The sequence below is a fragment of the Neopelma chrysocephalum genome, unplaced genomic scaffold (assembly GCF_003984885.1).
Source record: "Neopelma chrysocephalum unplaced genomic scaffold, ASM398488v2 Primary Assembly neopelma1_23, whole genome shotgun sequence".
NCBI lineage: Eukaryota > Metazoa > Chordata > Aves > Passeriformes > Pipridae > Neopelma > Neopelma chrysocephalum.
The window spans coordinates 27,908,970-27,928,406 of NW_020897691.1; the positions used below are offsets into that span (position 1 = coordinate 27,908,970).

The 19,437-nt window shown below is 38.7% G+C and overlaps 1 protein-coding gene and 1 long non-coding RNA gene across 14 annotated transcripts in view; one reads left to right on the plus strand and one right to left on the minus strand.

Moving 5' to 3' along the window:
- The window catches only part of TRMT11 (tRNA methyltransferase 11 homolog), a 102,492-nt gene that overhangs the window by 76,375 nt on the left and 6,680 nt on the right, over positions 1–19,437 (minus strand). For 11 of the 13 annotated variants that reach the window (XR_003535613.1, XR_003535612.1, XM_027691752.1 and 8 more), the window contains 6 exons: positions 18,175–18,331; positions 13,604–13,684; positions 12,803–12,967; positions 11,369–11,441; positions 10,503–10,634; positions 4,355–4,475 (listed from right to left, as the gene is read on the minus strand). Coding sequence is in view for 11 of the 13 variants with exons in the window: in XM_027691752.1 (XP_027547553.1) it covers positions 4,355–4,475; positions 10,503–10,634; positions 11,369–11,441; positions 12,803–12,967; positions 13,604–13,684; positions 18,175–18,331 (729 nt within the window). In the remaining 2 variants the exon portion in view is untranslated. Of the gene's footprint in view, positions 1–4,125; positions 4,169–4,354; positions 4,476–10,502; positions 10,635–11,368; positions 11,442–12,802; positions 12,968–13,603; positions 13,685–18,174; positions 18,332–19,437 lie in introns of those variants that run through there. The other 2 variants (XM_027691768.1, XM_027691774.1) reach the window with 2 other exon arrangements.
- LOC113971680 lies at positions 5,235–11,330 on the plus strand. The gene is made up of 3 exons (XR_003535623.1): positions 5,235–5,521; positions 8,931–9,019; positions 10,927–11,330. It is a non-coding gene; the product is annotated as an uncharacterized LOC113971680 (long non-coding RNA).

Sequence of the window (19,437 nt, forward strand, 5' to 3'; positions counted from 1 at the left end):
TTCTCCACACCACTCTGAGGAAAAGAGAGCTTATTCTTCTCCTGAATTTGCAAGTCAGAAATCCTTCTTTGACCTAAACATGTACTTTTATATTGTTGGGATGTGTTTTAACAAGAATTATTTTGAGAAATGGATGGGATATCTGACCCTGAAGGATAATGATATATGGGTCAATATATTTTAACATAAAAATTAATCCCCACAACCTCTAAGAGGTCCCACATGTGTACACCATTCATCTTGATTCTGTAAGAAACAAAATGCTGATTCAGGGTGAAGGGAGGAAAGAGGAAAGAAACTTCTCCTTCCTCTATCCCCAAGCTGGTTAAGGTAAAGAGAGGATATACTGTGTAAGAGAACAAACTTCAAGTAAAACACAGGTGTAATGGAGCATCTGTATTCATCAAATGAAAACAGGTTTGGTGCACCACTCCACAGCACAACCTATCTTGAAAATCCAGGCCTCATCAAAAGCTCTGCAAAACTCTGCTCGCTAAATGAGAGATCTGTAGCTATGCGTGGGTTTATTGGGAGAGATTACAAAGGAAGCTCCTGGCCCACATCACAATAATTCCAGCTTAAGAGGTTTCATTCTCTACCTCTCTCCTGCACAGGCATGATTGCCTAATAAAGATAGTGATTGCTTAAAAAAAAAACCAAAAACCAAACAAAAAACCAACCAACCAAAAACAACAAAAAAAAAAATCAACAGATTGTGAATTGCTCCTTAAAAGAAGGAAAAGAAAATAAAGAAATCCTGAACTACCTGGAGGTACCACTCACTGTTAGCATTTACTAGTCAAAATAGTTTTATGGGCAATGTGAGAATTGATCAAAGTAAAATAAATTCTTGCATTTCAGAAACTAATGATTTCCAAACAAATTCTAAATTATGACATTTTGTATCAGGGAGCTGAATGGGTACAACCTGAACACCAGGAATACTTGTCCAAAAACCTCTTCATTAAAGAATTTATTGTGACAATTTGCACTAGAATTTGCCTGGGCATCAGGCAGCAGCTTATTTCAATAAGGAAATCAGTCAAACATCCTCAGTTACTCTCTGTCTTGAGTAGCATAAATCGTTAGAATATGCAAACTAAATATATGACAGGAACATTTTGCAGTAGGAGAGATCTCTTATGCAAGGTGTCAGGGGCAGTGTCAAGTCTCCCTCAAATGCATTAACTGTCCAGTGCAGTTAACATGGATGTTTTTTAACTTTTTTTTTCTAAAAAAAAAAAAGTTTAAATTCAGGGAATGGAGTTGAATCACAGCGTTTTAAGGAAGACAGTCTCTTTCCTCCTCTTGACATGCTGGAAGAGAAATAAGCAGTGCTGCTGGTGACACACAGCTGCATCTAGGGATGAGTAACTTTTTTCTTTCATTTCCTTTGAAACAACCATACGTAGTTTTCAAGGCATAAAGTTTGTAATTGGTTATTTAATGCAAAACAGTGAGACTTCCCAAGAAATAATTTAGACGACTGATCAGCAATGATCAGCCTACCTGGCACTAAGTCAGCTCTTTCTCTAGTGTGTCAGCACAACCAAGAAGACAAAGACGACTTCTTTTATTTGTAAAATTCAGAACAGGAGATGTTTGTTAATCCCTGGTCATTCTTTATCATCACCCTTGGTTCTTATTTTGAATAATATAAGTTCTCAAAACAGCAGACTAATTGCAAGCAGCAGTTACCACATAAATGTTGCTCTGAAATGTTTTATGATGAGTTCTGTGACAACTGCAAACCAACAAAGTTCCTGTCAAAGAGCTACCAAATTGCTTTTAGCTACTTTGAGTTTTCAACTCAACACTTATCTGTTGTAAAGACAACACTAAAATAGGTGTTACAGATCTCCAGTAAATAATGACAGAGGTGGAAGAGAGGAGGACCCTTAATGATAACAAGAAAGTTTTACTTTTCTTGAAATCTTGGCAAATATTAAGTGATATTCTAAAGATTTTTATAAATCTAGCATCCTCAGTTTGGCTCCAGGGTAATTACCCACATTCAGTTTTTGTTTAAAGAAAAAAAAATTCTTCCTAGCCCTATCACCTCTTCCTACCACTCCACATCTGGTGCTGGACAGTAGCTACAGAAACCACTTGTACTAATGTTATACAGCTATAAACAAAATGGAGCAGTTACCAAAACGGGGACAACAAGGTCATATCCAGGAACAGACACTGTTAAATTCAACAGGAGAAATTCTACACCAGTAACAGCTCTGGAGTGACCATGTGACATGGAAATTTTGGGGTGAGCACTGTGCTGGGAGGAACGATGGCAAAAGTTGCCTGAAATGGTAATTTAAAAAAAAAAAGCCCTAAATGTTAAAAAACAAACAACTCCTCTGCTCATATTGTGTATATGCTGGAAAAGCCTATTCATATCAACACTGAGTTCAGTAAGAAATCTTTTCCAGTTGGTATGATTTCACTGTAAACTTAAAAAGAACAGACTGGATGCTTACTGACAGTGAGTTATATACCACCTTTTGTGAGGCTTTTAATTCAACATATATGATCTTCATGTTAATGATTACTTATGTTAGATCAATACTTCACCTAGACATACTCACATTTTGCATTCATTTTGGTCTCCTTTTTATTGCAATTCAAAAAAAATGCACCATCAATTTCAGTAACTGACTGAATTCATCTTCATTTATGAGTTTAGAGTGTTAACAGTGAAATCAAATTTGCTGTGAAATCTGCAATTCCTTATTGGTGGCAAACCCTGGGGAAACCAAAGAACTGCATAATGACACTATATGATTTGTAAAACTTCTTAGCCACTTGCAATTGCTGCACTAAGCTGAATTAAAAGGCAGCTGTGAGGGTCTGTTACAGACCAGTTTAGTAAAACAGACAGGAACTGTCTGGAAACATAAATGTTTGCATATTCATAAAAATTCACTCTTTCATTTAAGAAAACAGTCAAAACACTAGCTATGGAATTTCATGATCACATCTGGTGAGTCAGAAAGAAATATTCAATTCAAAGGTTGCTCAGGATATTAAGAAAGGAAAAGCCATGTTCCAAGTAAGGGACACTGAGGTGGGGAAATCTTAGACACCAAACAAGACCCTAAACCAGGCAGGCATTGGCTAAGGAGTCAATATGCATTTTGTTCTTTAGATAAGTTTTACATCATCAAAAACCATACATGGGTTCTGGTATCTTCAGATTATCTAACAGACATTTGGAGTCCTGAATATAAGCACTTGCACAGTTTTATCTAAGCAGTAAGCCTGCCAAATATTCTCAGGTGCTCAGAGCTAAGCATTTCCAGACACGAACCTGTCAAATCACGTACTGAAGAACAGGTGATGCACAAAACAAGAATAACAAATGACAGAAGTCTACTCACAGAAGGGTGGATATATTTTTTAGATTAGAACATGTTATCCTACAGCACTGGTATTAATAAAACTCCTGCAGAAAACCTCCTTGAAAACCCCGAGACACATGTGTCAAAAATTTTCAGCATCTACCCTCCTGGTTCGCTACTGGTGAAGTTGGCAGCTCCGACACTGAACTCCAACTACAGTGCCTTTAAAAATTCAGGTGTTGCTTGAGAACTGCACTGATCATGAGCATTATGAACACAGTACTGAAACCCTGCTGTGTTATTAGTGCAAGCACCATGCAGACACAGCAGTTTGACTGTATCTCCTGTCATCTGAAATAGCTCTTCCAACTGACAAGGATTGTACTAAAAACACTTGCTCACTGCGTGCATTTTCATTAAGAATTTGCCTCACAGTTGCTTAGCATCTCTTTTAACAATATTGAGTGAGAGAAGCATCAAGAATGGAAAGGAGACCCGAACGCAATATTCCCTCCCCCCAGTGCCTCAGGAGAGCCACTTAGTGTGTCCCAAAACAAAAAAAAAGAGCCAGTGTGCTTCACCGTACTTTCACAACTTCAATATTATCTCAAAAACTAAGAGCTCTAAGGATGAAGTAACAGAATCGAATATGGTTTACCTGTACTGAAAGACCCACAAAGCCATTTTGTATTTACTCGGGCATCAAGTTACACTTTGAAATCAATGGAAACTTAGGCACCTCTGTGGATGGGATTGACAAGTAACCATAAGTTCAAAGATCTTTTTTACACTATTCAGGGGCTTGCTTGGGATGAAGAGTTTACCAAAAACTGAGAAGAAAAAGGAAAAAAACCAAACCAGAAACCTTAGATCACTACTTAATTTTCCAGAAGCTCTCAATCTGATCATAAAAACTCGAATGTGATAGAAATAAGGATCAACTGGCAAATAGCACAAACTTGTCATGAATGCTATAACTACTATTTTACACAATATAATCAAGAATTCAAGCTTACCTTGAATTCTTTCACCTTTTCCATGGTAATCAGGCGCCTTGATGTGTGGCTGGAAAGCATCTGCTCACAGTTGCTAATAAGTTTCAGGCACGGGTGGCGGGGAATGATTTCTTCTGTATATCTGGAAGAAATTAACATTCATAATGCTGTAAGCTCATGAAGTGGAAGATTTGTATCTGAAACAAAATTCTTACAGACTCTTCACAAAAAGGTTTACATTAGAAAGTTGTTATGCACTTTAATCTGATTAAAGAAATTCAGATATCGGTGCTCCAGAGTTTTGACAACATATATTTCAATTGTCTTGTGACATATAGTGTATAGAATAAATTAAAAGCTCACAGTAAAGAGACATAACCCCCCCTTTTTTCATATGTATTTAAATTACATTAATGTATGCACACAGGCCTGCCTGTATAATGTTAAGTAGAAAATATCTCAGCCAACCACAAATAATAACTTATCCAATGGGAGCTGTGATTTTAAAAACATATTCCAGCCAACATATATGAAGTTGCAGGAATAAGAGACTTAACTCCGGCTCCCTAAAAAGAGACCATTACACTTCAATTTTAAATCTTATTAAGCCAGATCTTAATAGACAGTGACGTTCCTGGACTTCAACATTTGGTGTTACAAATCTATCTCATCATAATTACTTTTTCTAATGGCAAGAAAAAAAATCCATTATCATTTAACATTAGATAGCAGCAACACTGGTTTACAATTAAATCCTATCTATAGAAGCAAGCAGTTACAGTGTTTTAAATGCCCCATCGCATACGCATACTATTTTCTATAGAAAGTGCTTTCTCTAGATTGCTTTCAATCCCTCTATTTCTATTGCTGAAAGAGGAATTTAAAGATTTAAGACCTTTTGTAACGGTTTTGAGTTTAGGCCTTCCTTCCTGGTTGTCAGGAAGGAAGGAAGGAAGTATTCCATCCTATTCCTTTACGTAATCCAAACAGATACATAGACGGAGAGAGAAGCCTCTTCCTTTCTTCCCTTCTGGTGAGGTTTGGAGACAGCAGATTCCCCACAGCCGGTCTCGCTTCTGTGGGGGAGCTGGGGCCTGGCTGGGCCTATAGGGCCTGTTGTTCCTGCTGATCCAGAGTCCGATAGCATAGTGGCGGCATTTGGGCAATTGTGCTATCCCAAGGAAAGTAGTAAGATATTCTTTTGCTAATTCTTTAGTTTGCTAGATCCTGAGGGGTTTTTTTGATTGTGTATATCTGTTTTGGTCACACCATCTATAACGCTGCTGATGCTTTTGAGAAAGTACACAGGATCACCCTTGAGGAGAAAAGACAACGCAGAAAGAATTGTGCCTTGCAGAATATACCATCTAAGGAGTCTTTCTGCTGTGCCTTTTGCAACCGGACACGCCTCTCTCGTAATGGCCTTTTTAGCCACCAACGCACTTGCAAGAAACGTGGGTAGAGCCCTTCCCAAATCTTCGTTCATGAAGCCTAGCCATGAATGATGAATACCTGTTTTGGATTTTTGGGTTTTTTTCCCTTCCCCTTCCTTTCCCTTTTGAGATTGTATATAGTATTTCAACTGTATATAACTGTAATATACGTAAATACATTTATTTTAATATAGTTCGGCTAGTCTGGATTTTTCATAGTTTTTTTTTCTTTCCTCTTTGCTGGAGGTTTTTGTGCTGAGTCTGGGGACTTGGCAGGGAGCCAAGTAAAACTTAGACACCTCTGCATGGGACTAGAGCAGTAAGAAGTATTGACCTAGCTAATATAATAAATATGAGATCAGACACCCTTCCCATATACTGAAACATAGATCAGTCATTTAGTCTTACTTTTTGTAATAATCTTTCATGTTATAGTTTCTTCCACATAACACAGAAAATGGGTTTTGGTATTGTCAGGGACTATGACTTTGTACAAAATGTCTGCTCTCATGATTCTCCAATGCTTGGGAGTCAACAGGACTCAGACATTAAAACGCAGAACTAAACAATTGAAACACCTATCACTTCAACTTAAAAGGTATGAAAGACGAGCTTCGCATTTTTCTTGTGAAGAGGTGGATTTTCTGAATGCACTTTACAAAGTAAAGGTATTGTTCTGGGAGAAAGAGAAGACAAATGTAACACAACTCAAAATAGGATCCGTCTAGGTGCTGATGGAAAACTTGGCATTTCTTAAGATAACAGTGAGCTGTTAAACAAGTAACTCAATACTAAACACAGATTTGTAAATAAGAAAAAAAGAACCCCAAACAGTACTGCCTCTTTGTTTGCCTCAAAACATCCAGACTGCAAAACAACCTTTCAGTCACTTCTCATGTGGAATCAAGCTGCTACTTCTGCTAGCTGACGTCAGAACACGCTTTTGACAAAGGAGAATAAAATTATTTCTCAACTACTCTTTCTATTATACAAGACTTTCAATGCATCTAGCACCACCAAACTCTCTCTTTCTCCTACAAAGGTAGGCACTCCGCCACATCATCTTAAATTTTTATATATACAATAATATCATCATCATGGCTAGGCTTCGCGAACGAAGATTTGGGAAGGGCTCTACCCACGTTTCTTGCAAGCGCGTTGGTGGCTAAAAAGGCCAATACGAGAAAGGCAAGTCCGGTTGCAAAAGGCACAGCAGAAAGACTCCTTAGATGGTATATTCTGCAAGGCTCGATTCTTTCTGCGTTGTCTTTTCTCCTCAAGGGTGATCCTGCGTGCTTTCTCAAAAGCATCAGCTGCGTTATAAATGGACTGTCTCCAGGCCTCCCGATTAGAGGCCAGAGTGGACCAGTTATGGTGATCAATATGCCCGAGGCTGAGTTGTTGCTTCAGGGAGTCCTTGTATCTTTTCTTCGGAGCTCCTCTCTTGCGGCAGCCGGAGGCAAGTTCACCATAAAGCAGGATCTTAGGGAGGCGGTGGTCCTTCATCCTGGAGATGTGCCCTGCCCATCGCAGTTGCGTTCTCAGTAGCATGGCCTCAATACTTGTGATTGCTGCCTGTTCAAGAACAGATGTATTGGTCACGTAATCTGACCAGTGGATGTTCAGGATTGTACGGAGGCAGCGTTGATGGAAGCGTTCTAGGAGACGCAGGTGGTGGCGGTAGATGACCCATGATTCGGAACCATATAAAAGAGTAGACAGCACAATGGCTCTGTAAACACTGATCTTGGTACTTTTCTTCAAGTGTTTATTACGCCATACTCTTTTATGGAGTTTTCCAAAAGCACTGCATGCCTTCGCTAACCTGTTATCTATCTCCCCGTCGATCTTACCATCTGAGGAGATGAGGCTGCCTAAGTAATTAAACTGTTGGACTGATTTGAGTTCTGACTGGCCGATGGTGATGTGGGGATGATGGAGGACTTCCTGAGGTGCAGGTTGATGGAGAACTTCTGTCTTCTTTAAGCTGACTTCCAGCCCAAAGAGCTCAGCAGCATCTGCAAAGCAGGATGTTAAACGCTGCAGAGCTGCTTCTGTGTGGGCAACAAGGGCGGCGTCATCAGCGTAAAGTAGCTCCCGGACAAGATGGTTTAGGGTCTTGGTGTGGGCCTTCAGTCGCCTTAGGTTGAATAGGCTTCCATCAGTACGATATCGAATGTAGATACCGTCCTGATCATTGAGGTCTGCCGTGGCCCTTTGGAGCATCATGCTGAAAAAGATTGTGAATAAGGTAGGAGCGAGAACGCAGCCTTGTTTCACACCATTCTTTATTAAAAAGGGCTCAGAAAGTGTGTTGCCATATCTGACTTGGCCGTGCTGATCCTCATGAAGTGAGATGATCATTTTAAGGAACTTGGGGGGACAACCTAAACGTTCCAAAATCTGCCAAAGACCTTTTCTGCTCACAGTATCGAAAGCCTTGGTGAGGTCGACAAAGGTTACATAGAGACCTTTGTTCTGTTCCCTACACTTCTCTTGCAGTTGTCTGAGAACAAATATCATGTCTGTGGTGCTCCTGTTGGCTCTGAAGCCACACTGACTTTCAGGTAGAATTTCTTCTGCTATAGCGGGTATTAGTCTGTTCAGGAGTATTCTTGCCAAGATTTTGCCAGCAATGGAGAGCAGAGTAATAGCACGGTAATTTGAGCAGTCTGATTTAGTACCTTTCTTCTTATACAAGGTGATGATGACTGCATCACGAAGGTCTGAAGGTAGTTCGCCTAGTTCCCAATAGCGCACCACAAGCTCATGAAATTTAGCATGGAGTGCAAGGCCCCCATGTTTCCAGATTTCAGGTGGAATTCCATCAACCCCAGCTGCCTTGCCAATTTTCACCTGCTGTATGGCCTTGAGGGTTTCTCCTAAAGAGGGGGCAGTATCCAATTCGTATTTCACCGGTATACAATAATATATATATAAAATATATGTAATAAAGTTTATACATAAAGTTTATAAATATATAACATTATAAAAGACTGACTGCAAAGGAATTAAAAGAATTCTGACTCAACAATGACTTCAATGTCAGATTGAAAGAGTAAACTTCGGAGTGAGATGCTATCTTGCAGATGGAGAGATCATTATCAGTTTGCTAAAAAGCCTTGTCTGTTAGCATTAATGCATGTATTTCCACATTCTTTCAGGTAAAACTCAGAACCTTATCAAGTAAGGAATACAGAAGCAGTGATTTTAACAGACATCCAATTCAATCCAGCTTTGGCTTTAATTTAAGGTAATACACATGGATCTCAAGAAATGAAATTGAAGGCAGGTGTTGCCAAGGGATATTTGATAATGCAACATGTTAGTAGAAAGTATCTTCCCTTCCCCCTACATACTTGTTTTAATGTCTGTTCCCTTGTTCAGCATTACAACTGATAATAAACTGACTGTACTAATATTCCATGCTAATATAGTGACTTCAATATTTCAATTCACAGTAGGATGAACAAATTCACTTTTTATGAGGCAACTTAACAAGACCTCTCCAAAACAACAACCAAAGTAGATCCTGAATGTGCAGTTCCCAAATTATCTAAAGTGAGGAAACATGCTTTTTAACAAAGTTCATTGAGTAGACAGAAAAACTCTAGTATCTTGATGAACAGAATAAATTCAGTAAATCCAAACAGTTTTTATTGACATGGAAATCTTAGAATTCACAATCACACACAGTCTGTTGGGGTTAAGCATGTATAGACAGATATTTTGAACAACTAGCTATAATACTGTTAATGGCATTCATTGCTTTGTTTTTTAATTGTCTCACAATAAAAAAAAGCCTAAAGATTCTATCATTTATTAAAAAATGCAAACTGCTAAGTGCACTCTTCTGTTACAGCAGTAAAAGAAATGGCTCCATTTGATTTCCAAATTTTCAAAGCATGTGATATATAGGATATATAGGACTGGCACAAGCCATTTCCATGATGAAACCAGGGACAACCACCACTTTATTCATCAGTAATATTTTGACTGTACATAGAAACACCTGGCATTGTAAAAACTACCTTCAGAGCACATCTGTATCTGGAAGATACTTTGAAAAACCTACAGAACTCTTCACTTTACAGTGAAACAGTTTAAAAAAAACCCAAACCAAAACAAAAAAAAAACATCAAACCTTATCTAAGAGATGCTTAAGTAAGATATGCAAACAGCTGTCTTTGCTTTTAAACTCAGTTCTGAACCCAGGCTGCACTACTGAGCAGACAGGATCCTGCAGTCTCTGCTGGCCCCTCTCATCCTTAACAGGGCTGCTCCCTTATGATTCTTGCCTCTCATTACCATTTCTTGGTCATTTGACTTTTATTTCTCAGAAGAAAGCTAAATTAGTAGTGTCAAACTCCAAAGAACCAAGAATGTTTTTTACAGGACCTTGTCACACATCTCTATCAATTACTCCAGAGAAACACATTCTAATATGTACCTTGAAAGTTTAACTACCTAAGTTTAAACCTCAACTCACTGGATGTACATTTGCAATGACACAGTAAGGCTTTTTCTGTTTGGTAATAGTCAGGAATTATCGCCATTCAAAAACCTTATTTCAAAATCTGGTTCTCCTCACACAAAGTTTTAAAATACAAAGTCTGGGCACTACTCTTGAGTGCTGGTGCTCTGGAAGCTCCAGCTGTACTGTGCCCCAAAAGAAACACAGTGAGAGTGCAGCATCCATTCTGACTTACAACATAACAGAAATCAACAATACATACTCAGGCCTGTATATTGGCAGCCAGTAAACTAATCTTCCTCCCATCACCAGATACTCTGCCGCAAACTTCAACAGGTCAAAAAAGATGTCACTTAGATGATAATTGGATGAAACGAAGATGTGATTTTCTGTGCTAAACAAAAAATGTACAAGTGTAAACAAACATAAAAACATGGGTAAAACCTACATTTCTTAAAATAATAAATAAAAAAACCCCATAACCAAAAACAGACGACAAAAGCACTATCTGACACTTGCAAAACTAATTGTGACAATCCAGAAATATAACTTCTAATGTGAGGAATATGACTTTGCAACTTCCCATAACTGGCTCTTCAGACTATCATCTTTAGTATTTGAAGTCAAAGAATCACAGGTATACTGGGAATAGTTGTTTCTTAACAACATCTTTCTTAACAATTTAGAGGAAAACGCATAAGAAAATTAAGGTCAGGCAGTGGAGAAGCCACGACCTATCTCTGAAAAGAGCAGTGGAAATCCAAAAAAGAAGAGGTTGGGGTAAAATATGGGTATTCTATTTTAGACTGATTTTGTGGTCTGCAGAGACTGAAGAGAACTTTCTGAGAATAGGAAATAAAAGGTAAAGATGGTTCACAGAGGTGAGAAATAGGATTCAAAATCTGAACACACACAAATGATAAGCAGGGAGAACAAAACCAAGACAATTTTAGGAAGTGACATCCTGGTTTTGCAAACAGAGTAAAAAGGGCTTTTCTTCTTTAATTATAATCGCCACCATTTTTTTAACTGTTGATGGCCGACCAAGAAGTAATAAAGATTCTAACACTATGACTAGATTTCCATTAAGACATTTATATTCTACAACAGACGAGACAGCTCACCTACCTTCTTTCAACTGACTTAACTGCTTCCTTTTGTGAACCTGTTCTGCGAGTAGCTTCTCTGATACCATATGGTGCTAGACAAAGCAAATGCATAATGCAGAGATGAGAACCTCATCCCTTGTCCAAATAACACACAATTATACCATACATACAGGACAGCGCATAAACTGTGGCTTATACAAAGTTAAAAAAAGCTTTTACAAAGTAAAACTAAGCAAGGGAAATTTCTTCAAGATCTATTAGAAGTTTATTACTCTAAAAGGTTACTTTAAAACTGATTCAATGAAAGCCCTTCAGCTTTCTAAGAGCTTCTATTAGCCTACAAGTTTGCTACACTACAAAGGACAATGCTTTTCTGTTTCGTCGATTAAAAGATATTCCTTAGACTTGTAACATGTGACAAATAATTTCATCCTCTTTTGTTTGCCAGACATGAACATGTCCCCTATAGCATTTAGTTAACCTTTTTCAAAATGAAATTAAATACATTGGAATTTCTTGCCAGTACATTACACAAATGGTAATTCTCACAAATAAGAACCAAAGATGGCTTTTTCTCATACATTTTTGCGCATTTCTAATACATAACATACTTATTTCATGTTCAAAACCTCTGGTTTTGTGAGACTTGTTTCAGCATCATGGAAGCACCAACATAACCATTGCAGAAGTCTTACAAATTGTGTCACACTCAGGTCTGAGTATTCTACACTGTTTTATTGCCAAATGGACCAAATAAAAACTAGCAAGCAACCCACGAAGAAAAGTCACACTCCCTATTCCTAATTAATATGAATGTCTCATCATAAGAGTCAGCACTAGAGATCAGAAATTGTCTTTCATTTATTCCCTTAGTTTCTATTCCCTCTCATACATGACAAATGGTGTTTAGTACATAGGTTGCTAAAAGAGCAAGGGATCCTTCCAAAATGCTAATGCTTCTAGTAGTTAAGTGTATTGGAAACACATTAAAACTTCTCTTTGGAAGCATTACAATACGCATTTAATATAAATCTTCAGAAGTCCATCAGGGCTGCATGGCAGACTCCAATATCCTGCAGATCGAGTCCTAACAGCAGCATGTACCATTCTGATAAGAAGTCTCTGTGCATCAATAAAGTTATGCTTTTACTGAATGAGACTTCTTCAAAGGATGATTTTCAGCCATATTGATTTCTGCTGGTAAACATAATATTCTTTCCACGGAAGAAAGAGTTATTGCCAGCTTTGTTACACATTTATAACTACCCTTAAAATAAATGCAGAGATGTCAAATGCAGATCCAATTTCCACAGTGCTGCTCTCAATAATCATCTTTGATAAAGCGCAGATCTGAGCACTCATCCAGACATTAAATCAATGCATATCGGCACAGACATAGGTAATAATCTTTCAGTCACTGCTATCAGGCAACAAAAAGCAGTAACAAACTTACGGTCTGTAATGATTGCATCGAACAGCATCCCTTTTCGCCATATTGGCCTTGAAGAATCAGCAACCAGTGCATCGAGGTAGTATTTCTCTAAACCATACTGTCGGAGATTAGCTCTGATATTTTCATCTGGCCCTCTCCATTTCTGGTTCTTTCTGCTTGCCTTGCCTGGGAGGGGAGAGGGCCCAGAGTGGGGGAAAAAAGAACACTCAACAAGAAACTATCATATAAGAAAAGCTTTTCATATACTCTACCACTTAATTTAAAGGAAAATAATTAAATGTCACTACAAAACCTGTCATAAGTACTTGCAGCAAACTTCAGAAGTAGTAAGGAATAATGAAAATACACGAGAAAAGTTCTGCTGCACCATCTGCATAGGGTGTCCCAGAACACATTTGTAAAAATGTTTTATTAGACATTCTCTCTGACCATCAGTCACAACCCTGTCCACTAGGTCAGATACAATTTGCACTGCAGATTTTCAGAGAAGTAAGAATAAGATTAGACTTCCTGGGTTAGGTTATGAGAAACTTCCTACATCACAGGTTAAGACAGCACACAGCTGTGGTAATTATTATTTGGAATTTTGTTTGGTTTTTATTATTCCTTTTTAAAAATATTTCCTGCTTAAAAATAAGATAATATTTTATCTAGGATACATGTAAATTGGTGAATAAAAATAAGCATGACCAAATAAATCCTAATAAGATTAATATTGCTTTAAAATCCACTAAGTATCATCCACTACCATCTTAAATTCCAGAGAGCAAGATTTTAGTGGCTTAGAAATATGTAACGTACCTAATCCATGGATTGTGTTGTAATCTATATCAGTACCACACACATATGCTCCAAAGTGTGCTGAGGAGATTAGAAGGCCACCTACACAGGGGAGAAAAGAGGAAAAATATAAACTCCTGTCATAAATGTTACTTGTGTTGGAATTTTTTCCTCAGGAACTTCAGAAGTTTACAGCAGTAGCACACTAGACCCAAAGCTAGATCCAAGCATAAAAAAAAAGAAACTAAAAAAAGAAATAAAACTACCAACCTGTTAGAAACACTATGCAACTATAATCAGAAATAATTACACCAAGTCCCTTGTCTGCTATACCTGATTCTCCTTATCTTACTATGCCTTATGTCACTCCTTATCTTTTGAGACTGCTCTTAGGACTTTGTTTATGGTTTTCTGTATTTCAAGGCAGTAAGATTCTTTAATCATTACATGAACCAAAACTTTTGATACTACTTTGCAAGGAACAGAATTTCAAATTGTTGGCACACAATTTGAAAAGTCATCACCAAACAAATGGCAGTTCTACTGTGTCTGTTCTCAAAGTGAGTTTCCTCAACTGCGTCTAAAATCAAACTTGTTGTAAAATGTGGCCATTCCCTGAGTAAGAAACAATGGCCAAGAGCCTTGCAAATGTAAATATGTCCAACGTAAACAGGAACATCGAAACAGTTCCTGTAATTGTTATGCCGTGTGAAAACTATATACAAATGCATTTTTCTGTGAGTATGCTGCCTATTTTGTCAGTAGTTTTACCAGTGTACTTATTCTGCAATAAAACCTTTTTTTTAATTAATACTATTGCAATCTGCTTTCCTAATTTAAAAAAAAAAACCAACCTAACAGAAAAGCATGTGTGATTTCCCCTTGAAACTTGATAGCAGTTGAACAGACCACAAAAATGAACAAATGACATTACCTCTTTAACAGCTTCCAAATGAAACAATGGACAGACTGTAGAAGATTACCAAATACCTGTGTGGTGAAGTTATTAATTAGGAGGTACATAGCTAACAGAATGGTTTAAAACAGAACAGTGACTGAGAACAAGGCTGTGAACCCCACATTACTGGTGTCAACAGTCCTGCTAAAATAAAGGGGAAGATTGCTGCAGGAGGAAGAGTTGACAAGCACAGGGAACAATGTGCAAGCTGGCTGTGCTGATGACACCAGTTTTCCCATTCACGGGGAGCATGGAGAGAAGCACTTCAGGTGGCTGAACTACCCTGAGCCATCCACTCAGCACAAACGCATCCCTAACATGCCATGTGTGCATGGGCTAAAGGATCCCCTCTCAGAGCACTCCTACACCATATGGTAACCAACTCTACAAAAAACAAATGTGAGGGAGAAAGAAAAGAAGTTTTCAAATTCCTCTGATTTTTCCTGGATCAAGGAAGTGGATCAGGGAAAAGCAAGGCTACTCACCCCAGAGGAGTCACCCATTTCCCTTCTTGGCTGCAATCTCTCAGAAGAGATGGGCAGTACCTCCAGAGGGTCACGACAAATTTAGCTAGCCCTGACCCCAAGTAAGGCATACCACCCAGTCCTATAAAAAAAGTAAGAAGAAAGTACTTTGCCCATCTAAGAATGGTTTTAATCATAAGCAAAAAAAAGTTAGGAAAACATGAACTTAGAGCTTTCAATAAGTCTCAGCTGGTACTAGTTCAATTGTGTTCACACAGAAGGTGCATGAATACTTAAATACAGTAATATGGCCAGCCCTTTGATCTACTATATAAAACAGATGCTAAGAGGGTTAATCAGGGAATCACTGTGTCCCCTGATGACTATTAGCAGAATGCCAGTGGCACAGAACTTCATGCCTTTCTATCGTACGCTATTCCCCCATCTCTTCAACACACACGAGGACTGCTCACAGCACTGCCCCCAGAATGCCAAAGAAAAAAATTCTTGTCATTTGCAACTACACAGTATCACAAATTGGCAAAGAGAAAGTAAGGACAAATACCTTCCAATGGTATAATCAACAAGATTACTGAGATAACCTGAACAGACTGTCTAGGAGAAAGCACAAAATATTAAGGCAGAAGACTTGATTTATTCTTCCAGAAAGCTCCAGGTTTCTTTCTGCTCAGCACTGAGGAAAGAATATCTAAACATTTATGGAACTTAAAAACAATCTCGGATGTTCCAATTCTGCTCTACAATAAGAAGGGGAATCAAGTCTCCTAAAAGCCAGCCTGGTCAAAGAGCACTTCATATTCCAATGACAAATGCCAATTTGCCACTGTTACACTAACGTGGAAGACTTGTGATTTGGCTTATGCAAAAAACAGTTTCTTTCCAACAAGCAAGCACCATTCTGCAAGGCTATTCTGATTTGGCACTATTTACATTTTCAGTGTAAAAAAACAAGGAAGAAACCAAGCCAGCTAATAAAGTTGCATCAATAAAGAAATCTGAACTGCAGTTTCAAAATGCTCATCAAATCCTGTATGTATGTTCTTTCTAAACCGATCAGCAAACTCATGCAGCTTTAATCTCTAGCCTTTATATTACAGATATCCAGGGCAAAAAATCCCCCAAAAACGTAATTCAAACCACTAGGAAATTTGTTGAAAATTTTGTATACTTGTATTGTATTTGTTACCTTTTGAACTGAAAAATGATTTAACATTTATATTGAATTTCTATAGCTTTGCCATTTCCATGTGACATTTCTTCCTCTGTCTTTACCTTCCTTTTCATTCCCATGAGAATGAATGCTCTCAGAGATTTTGGTTTTTTTTGTTTAGCAGATTTTTGTAAGAAGATACAAAGCTATAGACACCAAAATCAAACAAACTGCTGACAGATAAGTAGAGGAATTTCTTGAACCTTTCAAAGAAGGACAAGCACAAGGATGAGGAGAAAATTTCATAAGACATTATTATGCATGAAAAAAAACCCAGATCATATATGAACAAAAATTTAAGACAAAAACATAAGAGTTCACTGAAGCCTTGTGTTTCTGAAAATATTATATTCCTATTTTGTTTTCTGTGGTACAGAGAAGATACATGCTATTAAGAATTTATCCTACTGGTGACCCTGTAGTGTTGTCTTCTCTCTCCCTAACTTCTCTGCAGTCATTTCTGCAGAAAACTATCCTCATCCTCCCATTAATGTAAGCATTTTTAATTGTATGCATTTCACACGTGGTCATCTTGATCAAAGTCTAGTAAGTTGAATATGAGTCAGCAGTGCCCTGGCAGCCAGGAGGGCCAACAGTATCCCAGGGGGCATCAGGCAAAGCACCGCCAGCCGGTCGAGGGAGGGGATTGTCCCGCTCTGCTCTGCACTGGTGCGGCCTCGCCTTGAATACTGTGTGCAGTTTTGGGTGTCACAATATAAGAAAGATATTAAGCCATTAGAGAGCACTCAAAGGAGAGCAACGAAGATGGTGAAGGGCCTTGAGAGGAAGCCGTATGAGGAGCGGCTGAGGGCATTTGGTCTGTTCAGCCTGGAGAAGAGGAGACTGACAGGGGGCCTCATTGCAGTCTGAAACTGCTATGGATGTGGAGGGGCAGACACTGATCCCTTCTCTCTGGTGACCAGTGACAGCACTGGAGGAAATGGCTTCAAGCTGAGTCAGAGGAGGTTTAAGTTAGATATCAGGAAAAGGTTCTTCACCGAAGGGGTGGCTGAGCACTGGAACAGGCTCCCCAGGGAAGTGGTCACAGCACCAAGCCTGACAGAGTTCACGAAGTGCTTGGACAATGCTCTCAGGCACATGGTGTGACTCTTGTGGTTGTCCTGTGCAGGTTCAGGAGTTTGACTTCGATGATCCTTGTGGGTCCCTTCCAACCCAGGATGTTCTATGATTCTACAATCCAGGTCAAAAACACAGCCTTCGTTACGTTTTTGAAGAAACTACTATAGGTAGCTTAATACAATATACTCTGCTATGATTTATATGGCACGACCTGACACAACAGATCAGCTATTTCACCTACACAACAGCTCAGTTTCTGGGAGTCAAAATGTACTTTTATGTCATATGTGGATTAAAAGCTCCCCCTCCTGGATAAACTAGGAAAAGTTCAGTTGGGGGCAGATATGTGGTGTGAGCAGTATTATCCTGAAGACAGGATGTGAAGGCACAACAAACTGATCTCTACTGAATGCTATGACCTAACTATTGTTACGTTGTGTTAAAAGCCTAGAAGTGCCCTCAGCACTTTAAATAGCCAGCTCTAAAATGCTACTCCTTGTAACCCCCTGAAAGCGACTGCAGGAAGTGCATTAGCCAAATTTCACTTCTCAGTCACTTTGGATGTTAGGCAGTCCATAACACATATGAAGTAGTGTTTAAGCCATGGTGCATAAAATAAAACCATGAAGACAGATTTTTTAGAAGCGTGAAATAAACTGTTTATAGCTTTGGAAGTTGGTCTCCTTCCCCCAAAATCCCTTTCAAGTTAACAGACTACTTATTTTACAATCACCATTTTGCCTTTGGTATCCTTTCAAATATCAGCTGAGCACCAGAAGCCACTGCACCAGGTAAAACCAGGTGCAAACAGTATGACAATCTTCCCGTTTTTCCCACCAGTGGAAAAAAAAATATATACCTGTTCCAACAAATGGATCATATACAACATCATTGGGTTTTACTCTCCCATGGTTGGCCATAATAAAAGACAGGCAGGCATCCATGCTTGTATTTCCAATGAAGTGTCTCTTCTTTACACTGTAGGATTCAATGAGTTCTCTTTGGCCATCTGCAATCTGTTGAAACATTTAAAATCACTGTCAGGTCTTAGATACAAGATATAAACAGGCAGGCTAACACATGTGCTTAAGTGACACCATCCAAAACCAGGTAACTTTATTTCATAACACATCACCTTGCTTTCTGACGTCTGAAAATATGACAGACTTCTTTCCAAGCAACAGATATCTTGGTTCAACACCTAGATAAATTCTTCAAGACAGAGGTTAAAAATATACAAACATTTTAGACAGAAAATTCTTCTGAAGAAATAACAATTATAGCAACTTTGCTATTATTCTGAGTATCAGAAAAAACAATTCCTGGCAATTCAGAGTTAAAAGAATTTCAAAATTAAGAGGAGGAGAAATGCACACACGTATACTTAAGGTCATACAGAACTTCCTTCTTCACTAGCACTTCTGCCAGGCTCAGCATCTAAATTTAGGATAGCACTGACAGATCAGAATTTAATGGAAAAGCAAACAAAGACCAAATGCTAGTATTTTTACATCAGACTTCTAAAATATGTTGAAGAAGACCAACGCAATCTGTAAGAAGACATGGTCAAGAGCTCTTCCAACACTATCCCCCCATCTCTGGTCAACATCAGTCTTACTGGGTAAACAAAATACATTTGCCTATTTTTTTCAGGTTAGTTTACTCAATACTTCAGAAATCCAGCACAGATGGGCCAATAGCTGCAATGTTTTACAGTATTGTCACAACCCAGAGTGCTTATACATTAATCACATCACAGGTCCTAACAGATCACTTGGATGTCTGACTTCCCTGTACACAAGTCACTGACCATAGCTGTACAGCCTCTGCAGTGGTTCTCCCTCCTTCCAGCTGCCCTTGACCCAGGACACTGCTAGCACATATTCCCATCAGTGGCTAGTGTCATTCTGGAAGATGTCCTTTGGGGAGCCACGTTTTCCTCACAAAAATATAAAAGACCAGATCAAATTTCCTCACGATATCCTAAAAATGTGGCGGCTTTAGAGTGCATATGGCCAACAGGTAAGAAGGTTTGTAGTGAAGACCTCAGCTGACAGGCTCCAGACAGTTTTTATAAGTGGTTCCTGTTGTAGGCCCTGCACTGCCAGTGTCCCCTCGGGCC